This window comes from Salarias fasciatus, chromosome 3 (assembly GCF_902148845.1).
Source record: "Salarias fasciatus chromosome 3, fSalaFa1.1, whole genome shotgun sequence".
Classification (NCBI taxonomy): Eukaryota; Metazoa; Chordata; class Actinopteri; order Blenniiformes; family Blenniidae; genus Salarias; species Salarias fasciatus.
In genome coordinates this window covers 14,870,548-14,882,664 of record NC_043747.1, presented here as the reverse complement: position 1 = coordinate 14,882,664, position 12,117 = coordinate 14,870,548, and the positions used below count along the sequence as shown (strand labels likewise).

The following is a 12,117-nucleotide window of genomic DNA, read 5'->3' as shown; positions in this document are numbered from 1 at the left end:
GGATTGAGAAGGAGAATATTGATTCTGGGAAAAAGGATGAAGCGAAGTGGTCAACTGATGAACGCAGCGACGCACACAGAAAGCAGGATAAGATTTCACACTGACATGATTTGTTTATGAGGTTACAGATTTCCCTGAAAGCCTGCAGGTGACAACAGCAACACATTCCTCACTGGGGGATCAGCGGGGAATAATCCCACAAACCAATTGTCTCCTCCGGTATTCTATTGTGTTGCTGATCGCTGCGGATTTGCAGCAGGTAATCGGTGATGGATTATTCATTCAGACTGACCTTCCCGACCCTGCAGAGCAGCAGCAGCAGCAGCAGCGAGGGGGGGGGGAGGATGAGAGGATGGGAGGATGAAGCAGCTTCTGAATTCTGGGTAAATGTGACGTTCAACATGCTTGTGCACAAAGGAACTGTCGTCACGTTATTCTCACATGATCGACGGTGAACAAAAGACAAAACAGTCGAGTTTGAGCTCCATAAGAAGTTAGAAGTTTATTACTGAATACTCAGTTTATATTAATTACGAAGGAACAATAAAATATTACATCTGGACCGTTGTATAGTATTCCCTTTATGTCCGACAATCATATACACTACATGTACAGTGTTGAGGAAACCGAAAACCACGACTCGCTAGACGACTTGTCTAATGTGTTCTTTCACCATTTTGAAGCCAACACTTAATAATTTAAGCAGTCCAAAAGTAAAAGATGGTCTCATTACTGGAGGGGGGGAAAGAAAAAAAAACTTGAGGCGAGGAAATGGGACAGAGACGAAGACATGGCAGCCAGAGTCCTGAGGGCGGAGCCCCGGGATGAAACTCACACCAAATGTCTCACAGGAGCCAAGTCCAGGAGTGTGTGTCTGTGTGAGTTCGGCCTCTGTTCGTACGCTGCTGTGATTATTGTTCGAGTGATTATTGTCCATGCTTGTTTTTTAAATGAGAGTTTTACACAAACAGGTCAGGAATCAGAGAGGTTAAAGCTCCAGGCCACATTCTGGTGAGGAGGAAACTTGCCAACGCAGGAAAATCATGGATTCAACTGGGATTTCTTTATAACTTCTCCACCTAATTCGGGAAAAGAACAGATCATTTAACCGCCCATAAACCCATTTGTAAAAATAGTGGCGTTTACTGAGGCTGGAAGGTGACGATGCTACTGCTTCAGTGTTTATCGACCCTGGTCCTCAGGGAGCGGCTGCCCTGCATGTGGTACACGGTTTCCTGCCGTCACACACCACATTTACAAATAAAGAAAGAAACAATCATCAAAATGTGTAGGACCGTGAAAACAAGCCGGTGGTCTCAGTCAGGCGTGATGGAGCAGGAAGCAAAGGAAAGCAGGAAACCCAGCGATCAGTTACTCCTCTCCTTTAAAACTAGATTTATAAAGAAAAATCCTTCGACCAGCAGGTCGATCTAATCAATCAGAAATATTCAAACTTCAGACTCAGCTTCTAATCACCTTTTGCGTTATACATTTGTTAAACGCAGCCAAATTCTTCATAAACGTGCTGGCTGGATGGATGTTATATTACTTTATTGTCTGTATTTTAGTGACAAATCAAGTAGTTCCCTGATTATTTATAGTAATTGACATATTTCAGTGTATATATCCTTTTCTTAAAGCTAATGCAACACTTTAAATGCAAAGCTGCAAAACTGTTACCAAAAAAATGTTGATTCATAAATTTTGGTTTTAAAATCACTGATATTCTCTCCACAGCAGGGTTTTAAAAATGCGTAAAGCTTACATTCTTTGGAGACTAATGGGTCAACTACCTAAAATAAAACGAGATAAACTTGCTTCAAGTTCAGTTTTGAATACAGTTCATCTGCTGTACTGATTAATCCAATGATAACTGCAACAGAGACTGGATCTCTTAATAAGCACTTTCAATTTAACTAATCTGAACCAGATTTAATCCCCTTTATCCAACAGCCTCAAGAGGGAAACAAACAGGTCCTTTGAAACAATCATCTCAAAATTTTGAAGAAAAAAAATTATTTTCAGTTATTAAAATCTTGGTTTGGGCTTTTTGTCTATCAAACACATTCACTATTTTTATTTTTCTGATAGTTTTAAACTGAAATGTTGCTGAAAAACTGTCTAATTGTACCATGCATGTAGCTACTACATGTGACGTGGATTCCAAACATCTGCAAAAACAGTTTGATTAAAGCTTTTTGTAATCCTGTCGCAACCAAAAATGCGTTTCTCGATCGTACCAAATGCATCGATATTCAAAGCGCAGCAGACGATTTACAGAATTTACCCAAACAGTTTTGGCAACAGAAAGTACTGATACTTTACACACACAAAAAAGTTGAAAATCACTGGAAAGTGGTTGTATTGATGTTCACATAACAGAGAAAAAACAAAAAAAAAAAGGCTTGTACAAACATCAAAAACAGCTAAAAGTGCATTCAATAATGATAGGGGATGTTTGATTGGACCCGGAATGGGCCGGACCACCTGTGAGGAATGTGTCGACGTCCTCCGAGCACATCATGGAAATGAGCGTCCAGGATGAGACGGTGGAGCGGAATCATTTACACACAGCGTGCGGGGTGGCGGCGTCGCCGAGGCGAACCGGCCCGCAATCTGTTAAATGAGCAGAGCTCGGAGGTCGGTATTGGCATTTGGAGGGGGGGGGGGGGGGAAAGCGCCGACCCCTGCAGGTTGAGGCTGCTGTGGCCGTCCAACTAATGACCCATGAATTAAACCAGCAAGTATTGGCTCGGAGGGAGGAACGAAAAAGAAAAAAAAAAAAAATGGACAAAGCAGAGCTGCAAGATTCCAAGTGCATACAGAATCCGTGACAAGGGACAAACAAATGAAAACATTTTCCATCATTTAACACTCAAAGAAGTTGGAAAAAAATTCCGTTTTAGATGTGCGATTGTTTACAGATTTGTGTTTTCGAGGGCGATCAGACAGACAGGCAGTCGGTGCTCGTCGAGGGACGGAGGTGAGAGAGGTTCAAAAAACACTTAGTTCTTCCTCTCTGACGTCCGTCCTTCAGCAGCACTTTAGGTCAGTAGTAAAATTCACATACAGCTAAACATCAACGCAGATTACAAACACACAGTACCATCATCTCACCCCTCAAAAAAAGACAGCTGCAGTAAGATTTCAGGGACTGGGGGGGGGGGGGGAATAAATACAGCAAAGCTTTGGTAGAGACAAAACATTTAACTTAACGTACCATCACAAATCCCACATTCAACACTTGACTGGAGCAGAGATCAGAATATTTCCCATCCTGATATTTACATTAACTGCTTCCGTTTGAGGAAACTGAATCAACGCTTCAGGCTTCAGTGAAATTAAAGCAACAGAAAACACTTAAATCCACATTAAAAGCCACAGATACAAAGGAGAGATGCGTTCGAGTGTTTTCCACTTTTTAAAAAATTTAAAAAAAAAAGGCGAGTACATTTTTTACATTAAGATGTCATAGTGCAGCTTTAAGAGGACTGTCTCCTACAGTAGTGTTGCTAATTTAGCATCTGATGTCCTCCTCCAGGCTGACAGAGAACTGCACACACACACACACAAAACACACACACAGAGCAGCATCTTCCATTAAGCAGAAAGTATTACTGTCCCCAAAAGCAGATGCCTCATCAAGAGATTAACCAGTGGCTGCACACACACACACATACACACACACACACATCCTTGTGGAGTTTTAAATCTCTGTTTTAAAAAAAAATGTTTTTTTTTATTGAGACCTGTCCTTGACAAGTGTGTGTTGTTTGTCAGACAGGGAGTAGATTGGATGGGATGAGGATTTCAGAGACTTTGGGCCTCTGGACCAATAAAATGCATCTGTGTGTGTGTGTGTGTGTGTGTGTGTGTGTGTGTGTGTGTGTGTGTGTGTGTGTGTGTGTGTGTGTGTGTGTGTGTGTGTGTGTGTGTGTCAGCGAGAGACGTCTGCTCACACATGATTTAGAGGGAGAAAGGCCTTACGTCACTTAAAACCCTCACTCGCTCACAAACCTACACTCTCGTAATTTGCGGCCAGCTGGACGCAGGACGACCCCGCAAAACCTCACGCCACAATCTGACTGGAGGTCAAAGGTCAGCTGCTTTATATCCAACAATGATGCAGCAAATCCTGGACAGACAGGTGTGTGTGTGTGTGTGTGTAACTGGATTATCAGAGGGGATGAACACACAAACCAAACCACCAATTTAAAGCCAAAAAGTTGAGGCAGCAGCACCGCTTGCTGGTCAAATACTGTAATTACATCTTAATAACTAACTACCCTGCTCTTTGTTCAATTCCCCTACTCATGATATTACTCCTGGTTTTCTTTTCTTTAATTTCTTAAACATTCATGGTCGTGGTGCAGTTTCTCCACAGTTTAAAGCTCTCCCTAAAAAGGAAAAAAGGTTAAAAATTTGATTTAAAAATGTGTGTTCTGACAAAAACAAATGCAGCAAAGCTTGATGAACACACACAAACAGTAAAGCTGCAAGGAAACAAAAGGAAAAGATATGACAATAAAAAATAAACGCAAGATAAATCTTTCTTTTTTTTAAAAAAAAAAAGGTTTGGTTATGATTTGGATGAAGTCCTCTAATAAAAGCAAATTATAAAAAATGTTGCAGCAACAACAAACAAAACCAACAATAAAATTAGTAAATAATCTCTAATATCACTATCCCACATTATATTCATTACAGACCCCGGCTGAATGTTTGTTTTCTCCTCTGTACACTTCAACCGAACGACATCTCGGCCTCCGACAGGACGGGCGTGGTGGACGACGAGGTGGAGTCGGCCAGCGAGGCGGTGCTATTGTCCATGCTGGTGCTCCAGGAGCCGCGGCTGGGCGTGGAGGGGAAGGAGGGCGTGGAGCAGTTGGAGCCCGAGCCGGGGCTGCCGTGGTTGGACACGGCGGAGAAGAGCGCGTCGCGGCCCAGGCCCTTGCTCTGCAGCTCCAGGTGGAGGTGCTGGCAGATCTCCTCCGGCAGGCGGTGCTGCTGCTCCTCCAGCTCCCTCTGCAGCCGCGACTGGAGCTGGACGGCACAGGAGACGCTCAACTCAATGGGTTTTCCCACGTTTCAGTACACAGATACACACCTTTTGTTTTCAACCTATTTCAGACCGTATGATTTTTATGTGAACATTTTTATTTCTCACTCACCAGAGGAAGCTCCTCCTCTATGTGCTGCAGCACCTCCCGGTGCCTCAGCGCCAGCTTGTCCTGCCTCCTGGTCTGCGCCTCCTCCAGCTGGAATTCACCAAACAGAGGAGATCCAAAGGTCAGAGAAGAAACCGGCAAACTTCTCAGAATAAAGAAAATAAAAGACGTTACTGATGGAAACAGAAAATGAAGTGGTTTTCATTTATTCTGTGTTTCAGAAAGCAGTTTGAAGTTGAGGATTGTGTTAAAAGAATCTCTCATGTCACCGAGGACTGCTCAGCTCTCTCACAAATGCTCGGACGGGCGTTTTTTTTGCGTGAACTTACCCCGCGGATTAAAGAGACGGAGTCCTGAATGTGTTTCCTGTTGATCTCGGCCAGCTCTCTGGAGAGAGAAAAACAAATAAACACAAGCAGGATGAGAAGAAAAAAAAAAGAAACAGATGAAATGCAAATGTCTTTCCAAAAAACACAAACAAAAAAAACATCAAGTCTGATAATGGGCTGACCCTCTGGGAATACGGCAGCTGAGAGTGAGAAGAAGACACTAATTAGTTATTGATACACACAGAGGTAATGTCTGTTTTATGAATTTATGAGCATCATTTCATCTGGAGCGGATCAGGCCAGTAAAATAACAGCAGAACAAGATCAATGTTATTAGTGACAAACAAATGTTTCCCCTTATTTTTCTGCAAAGGTGGTTACTGATTTCACTGTTGTTTAAACTACTATTACTAAATTATTGTTTCTTTTTTTCCCCCCCCAAGCCTTGTGGTCGACATGCTTGATCACAATTTGGCCCTCAGGAAGTTAAAAGAAACTTTTTTGGCCAACAAAATGCAACTTCAGACTCATTTCAACTGAGAGTTGCTGCAGAAATCTGTCCGTTTTGAAATAAACACTGCTGTATTTCAGCACTCTGATAAATAATCTGCTTTTGACAACATGATTTGAGACTGTAGCCCTCACAGAGGTGTGCACGACGGCACACTGTTGAAAACAGTTGGGCTTCCATCATTTACTGATTCAGCGTTCAGTCTCTCACGTTTCAGCCTTGTCCTTGTCGCGGGTTTTGGCCTCGCTGATGCTGTTCTGCCGTTTCCTGTCCTGGATCTTCTGGAGCTCCTTCTTCTCCCTGCAGACACACAGTCACGTCCTACCATGACCTTCACAGGAAGACAAACTGGAGAATCTTGGAGAGAAAACTTTATCGTCTCATTATCATATGCAGTGACCTCTGACCCTGTGGTCCCAGCTCTTTCTCTAATTGGCGACGCGAGGTGAAACGGCGGTACTTACTTCTCACACGTTTCCCTGAGCTTTTTCAGCTGAGCTGCTTGGCATTCGTGGGCCGTTTCCTTCAACTTCTGGAAGGCCTGAACACACACAGCAGCAGACACTGACCTGTCAGCGAGTCTCAAAAGTTTCCCAGAGGTCAGTCTTTGTGTATATTTAATAATTCATGGGAGTAACTTTGAGTTGTGTGAGTGTGTGTGTGTGTGTGTGTGTCATCACCTCCTGCAGGTGCGCTTCCTGCCTCGCTCTTTCCACCTCGTGGAGCTCCCGCCGAAGTTTCAGGAGCTCCTTCATCTGCCACTCCCGCAGCTGGACCGTCTGCGTCTCCAGCTCCTTCTCTAGTTTAATCAGCTCGTGCTCCACGCCGTCCTGCGGTTCGCTGAGGAACACAAAGACAAACGGTTCGCTCACAACGCCCTTCTGTGACGAATGAGGAGCTTCACTCCACCATCTGCTGATTCTTCTCAGAAGACCGGTACAGTATCCACTGCCATCTGTCTCCACTAAGCAATGTTAGCAGGAAGCACAGGGCGACGTCGTGCAGTTTAAACTCCTTTTAAACCCAATTTTACCAATAATATAAACCTACAAAAACTGGAGAAGCTTCAAGACATTTCCCCAACATGCCTGATTCGGTCTCGCCTCTACCCCATTAACTCATTCTTACTTCTTCTTGATGCTGCGTTTGAGGTGTTTCTCCATCTGACAGCGTCTCCTCTGGGTGTCGGACTGAAGCTGGCTTTTCCGACTCTTCTGCTCCTTACTCAGATTCCACACCTACAAGAAAAAAAAACAACATATGAGCATTTTAGTGATTTTAACACATCATAATTTAGTTTCTCTTCTGTTTTGACTTTGCCTGTACCTTCTTCAGATGTTTCTTCCGCAGCTCTTTGAGCTCTTTGCTCTGTTTCTTCAGCAGCTTCAAATAACTCTTCTGTTGCCTGAGGTCTTCCACAGAGTGCACTTCGATGTCTAAGAAAAAAAAAAAAAACAGAAAGAGGGGAAAAATCAATAACTCTCTGGGAGCTTGTCCAGCTAATGAAGGTGAACATAAGACACGGAGCCGACAGGTGTGGAGACGAACGCGCTGCCGTGACCTTACCTCCGAGAACAGTGGCTATGAGGTCCTCCCTCGGCGTTTGCGCTACACGAGCAACAAAGGAGCACACACACACACACACACACACACACACACACACACACGAAGAAGGCATGAGATGGATGATGGACAAACGAGCCAGACACAACTGACAAACGGCTGACGGTTGCTATAATGACGATTACTGCACGCTAAAACTAGGCTAAAAATTCCCTCACAGTAATAGATTGCACAAGTATTCTGTCATTAATAGCCGTTTTAAAGACTCGTTTAATTGTATAAGAGTGACATCTGGAGTATTTGTACTGTCTGCATCTGTGAGAGTGTTTACCTGGTGCAGGTAGCTTGTGGATGTCTGGAGGTTCGTCCAGTGGAAACGGCGGCGGCTGTAAGGGCGAGGAGGGAAAACCTAGATTTTGGCCGGACTCTCGATTGTTCTCTCCGTCTTTCTGCTGGTTGTGGACTTGCTGCACCAAAAATAAGACGCACGTAGAAAAAAATAATGGGGTTCAGGAAGGTACCAGAAGGCTTCGAGGTGTGGGTGAAGTCCAGACACACACACACACACACACACACAGGGAGGTTTTGACCTCACAGCAAAATAACGAGGCAGTTGTTTGGAGCAGACACACTCGTCTCTCGTCTCACCTCACTGTTGTCCTCGATGAGAACAGCCAGCTGCGTCTCCCTCTTGTGCAACTGATTGATGTGCTTAATTGGGTTGATCAAAGCCTCGGCGTATTCTGTAAAAACACACACACACACGTCTCAATATTGTTGATACCGACTCAACTCAAACAGTTTCTATATATCGACAACCGGTACTTTCTATGTGTAATTCAGAGTCGATGAGCTGGAGGATCTTTCTGTTGGGTGTGGTGTTTTCACTGGGAGGAAACGAGAACCTTTTCAGTTCCCCTGAACTCTGGAGGAACTGTTTCCATCCCGCTCATCAAGAGGAAGAGGAATGATGACGAAGGCTTCAGGAACAGAGTGTGATTGGAAATGGAGGATGAGTAAAAGGCATGTTATGGCGGCGTCGTGGTCAACACTCGGTCAAACTGTGTGTGTGTGTGTGTGTGTGTGTGTGTGTGTGTGTGTGTGTGTGTGTGTGTGTGTGTGTGTGTGTGGTTTCATATTCTATTGTAATTGTTGCAGTTGCTAGTCGTTATTCGAACTATGGAGGCAGAAAAACTATTCAGAGCACATATTTCATAAGAAACAAAAAAGTAAAATATAAATGCATTTGTAATAAAAAAAAAGTATCAAGTAAAAAAAGTTAGCCTAAATTAAAAGGGATTAACAGGTAAATGTGCATATATATGCCTTGATATTAATATAAGTAACATTTAATATTCAATAATAAGGATTCTTTCCTGGCTTTGTACCAAAAACTAAAATATAAATGATTACTTTTTGTCTTTCGCTGGCAGGAATCAGGAACTTAAGTTGGCCAAAACTGTTGATAAGAAACATTTTAGGCACAAAATTATGGAAAATTACTACTGACCATTATATGATGATGAGCTATTTGTACTTTCAAATGCCACAAAGATAACAAATCTCATTAAAGTGTGTTTTTAACTTTCTGACATTAAGGTATGTGAATAAATCAAGGAAGGGTTAATTTTAAAGTGCGGTTCGTACCCTGGTGTTCATTGGGGATGTAATCCTGAGCTTCAGTGCAAACCAGCAGGGAGGGCAGCAGGAGGGGCTGGTTCAGCTCATTCTTCAGGTTGATGTAGTGGTATCCTGTAAGAAGAGACAATAACCAGTGAACGACGGCCTCCGGAGCTGGGCAGCAAAAAATCAAACCATTCCCATCGATCTATTGTTGCGTATTTACCAGGTCTGACAGCAGACACGGGAAGGATCCGATGGCCAATAAACTTTCCATTTTCCTCAAACACGGCTATCCTTAGAGAGGCCAGAGTAGGAAGGACAACCTGCAGACACCACGGGGGAAGCTCAGAGTGTTGTAAGAGGCAACAAAGATGATCAAAAACAAAATGGAGGAAGAAACTCTGAGAGACATGTGGTTCTGGTCAGGGTTACCTTGTTGAAAACAAACGTCTCATCGTCCCAGACGGGGTCCAGCGAGTTCCCGTTAGACGGTTTGGTTCTGTACTTCCTCTTCGTGTCAGCAGGAAGTCCAAAGATGTCCACTTCAACGTACACACCCACCTTTTTATCTGTCAGAAACTGGCCTGAGATCACCTGGGGAAGGTTCGAATATATTCAAGTTTTGTAAAAGATGATAAATATGGAACACGTTTACACAAACAAGATCCTTTACGTCCATACTTTGATTTTAATCGTGTTGGCCACAATCCCGTCCACCGTGTCCTCAGTGAACGGGTCAAAGTGTTTGTCCGTCCTCCTCATGAACTCAGGCTTTAACAGATAGCCGCAGCCGCCGTTGTACTCAAACACCCCCATGTTCAGCTGCATGGGAAGGTCTGCGAGGGAGGGGAGGAAGAGGAACATAACTTCACTTCAGAGTCCACTCTAAGGCAAGACAACAGTTAAAAACTAAGACAATGCATTTAAAGAATGAACAAGCAAAAAAAAAAAACCAAGGAATTTAATGATCCAACAGGAAGTAACAGATCTAATCCATCATAAAGCTGCAGAAAACAGTCTTTAGAGGTTTTGAAATTTAGGATAAACAAACAAAAACAACCGCATGACATGAAGTTATTCTGAAGCGCTCACCAAGAGTCTGGAAGTTTAGCGCCACCATCTGACAGCCGGCGTTCCAGAAGAGCTGCGGCATGTAGTTGGAGCTGTCCACCCTCGTCCCTTTGGGATAAATCCTGCTCAGCTGTTTCTTGTTGTACCTGAACGGGCCTGTTAAAGACTTCACACTGCGCGCACAAGCAGAGTGGCGGACGCTAACTTTCACCGCGTCGTTATGTTATGGCGTAAATCTGCTTTTCGATATTTGACGAGAAAAGTTTTGAGGTCTTTCAAGGCTGCAATTTGCGAACACCGTGACACCGCTTCGTAACTGGCAGGGAAAAAAAGTAAAATAGAGGGTAAAAATAAAAAAAAAGCCAGAGAAATGACTCCTCAAAGTATCAGACAAATGACAACTTAATCACTGTAATCACGCGTCGTGTGTTCTTTCTTTCCTCCCACACCTGCTTACTGGATTACACATTTTCTGCAGCACTTACAGCCGATCAAATCAAATCAGCAAATTATTCATAATCAAACTGAACATTTTTAATTTTTTTTTTACACACACATTTTTCTTTCACTCCCAAAAGGATACTCAACAAACTCAATGGGGGAATTCTTCAAGGTGTCCATGCCTTTAGTTTCCACGAATGAAGACATCTCATAGAACTTTCTCCTTTCTGTATGAAGAAACAATAGCAGGAAAAAAAAAAAAAAGAAGAGAAAATTAACACATATTGAGAAAACGTCTGCAAGGTTTTACGTTTGAGTGAATGCACAGCGATAATCTATTCAGGCAAAATAAAGCTGCTTGGTGTTCTAGAGGCTTGTCTGCTCCCCCTCACACGCCGCCTCCTCCTCCATCATACTTACTAGTTGCCACCTCGAAGCTCTTGAATTTGACAGGTTCGATGTAGTTGACGAGCGTCGACATCTCCTCCGTGGCGTTCACCTCACTGCAGGCGGTGCCCTGATGGGGAGGCAGAAGCAAGCACGTCCGTCAAGTCCGTCCGTCAGCCAGTCAAACCAGCCCCCGTCCGCCGCCGCCGCCGCTCCCACCTCGTCACTGTTCGGCTTCTTCAGCTCTGTCACTGGCTCGTCATCGTCATCGTCATCGCTCTCTCCTTCGCCCCCTGACAGGAAGTGACAAAAACAGCTCAAAAAATAAGAAAGTGGGTTACATCTAATCACTCATTTCTTTATTTTTTTACACCCACCGAGCGACTTGCGAGGCTCTGAGTATTTGATCATGTTCTCGGCCATCTTCTCCTCGCCGTTGGACAGCAGCTGGCCTCCGTCGTGTTTAGTCAGAGGACAGTCTGCAAAGACAAGGTCACGCTTCTGTAAACGATTATCGATTATCACAGCTTCAGAATATACATTTTCACTTCTCTGAATTAAAATAATGAAATAAAGTGTAGTTTTGTCTTCAGCAGGAGGAGCAGGTGCGCTCCCACCGTTATTGGGCGACGACTGATCCCCGTGCTCTTTGCGCCTGATGCTGCCGCTCGTGTCCGACGGCCGGTGGTGGTGGTGCCTCTTCTTGTTCTTAATGAGGATCTTCCCCATCATGTCCTGAGGCGAGGGCAGCGCCTGACCCGGGACCAGCTAGACACACAGGCGATTCACACGATGCCATTGTAAAAATGTACATTTTGGACCAAAAAAAAAAAATCCATAAAATCGCTGTTCTCTGTCTGGATATCAGTCTAATGGATGTACAGACTTCACTCTGCTTCCTTTTATTCCCTTTGCAGGTGTTAAATTTGCGGAGGCATTAACTTTTGTCGAGGTGTAATAAAGTATGAAAGGGAAGATTAGTTCCTCGCATGCATGCGTGAGCATCTTTAAGTACTGTTTGGAC

At 43.8% G+C, this 12,117-nt stretch overlaps 1 protein-coding gene across 1 annotated transcript in view; it reads right to left on the bottom strand.

Moving 5' to 3' along the window:
- Positions 1-482: 482 nt before the first annotated feature.
- The window catches only part of plcb3 (phospholipase C, beta 3 (phosphatidylinositol-specific)), a 45,331-nt gene continuing 33,696 nt past the window's right edge, over positions 483-12,117 (bottom strand). Inside the window, exons 14-34 of the mRNA XM_030119475.1 lie at positions 11,711-11,861; positions 11,471-11,572; positions 11,313-11,386; positions 11,127-11,223; positions 10,849-10,933; positions 10,287-10,411; positions 9,876-10,030; positions 9,627-9,788; positions 9,418-9,517; positions 9,219-9,323; positions 8,220-8,314; positions 7,903-8,038; positions 7,575-7,616; positions 7,335-7,444; positions 7,137-7,246; positions 6,689-6,848; positions 6,473-6,549; positions 6,219-6,308; positions 5,498-5,555; positions 5,172-5,258; positions 483-5,043 (exon numbers count right to left, since the gene is read on the bottom strand). Coding sequence (XP_029975335.1) covers positions 4,744-5,043; positions 5,172-5,258; positions 5,498-5,555; positions 6,219-6,308; positions 6,473-6,549; positions 6,689-6,848; positions 7,137-7,246; positions 7,335-7,444; positions 7,575-7,616; positions 7,903-8,038; positions 8,220-8,314; positions 9,219-9,323; positions 9,418-9,517; positions 9,627-9,788; positions 9,876-10,030; positions 10,287-10,411; positions 10,849-10,933; positions 11,127-11,223; positions 11,313-11,386; positions 11,471-11,572; positions 11,711-11,861 — 2,421 coding nt within the window. The 3' untranslated portion in view covers positions 483-4,743. The remainder of the gene's footprint in view (positions 5,044-5,171; positions 5,259-5,497; positions 5,556-6,218; positions 6,309-6,472; positions 6,550-6,688; positions 6,849-7,136; positions 7,247-7,334; positions 7,445-7,574; positions 7,617-7,902; positions 8,039-8,219; positions 8,315-9,218; positions 9,324-9,417; positions 9,518-9,626; positions 9,789-9,875; positions 10,031-10,286; positions 10,412-10,848; positions 10,934-11,126; positions 11,224-11,312; positions 11,387-11,470; positions 11,573-11,710; positions 11,862-12,117) is intronic.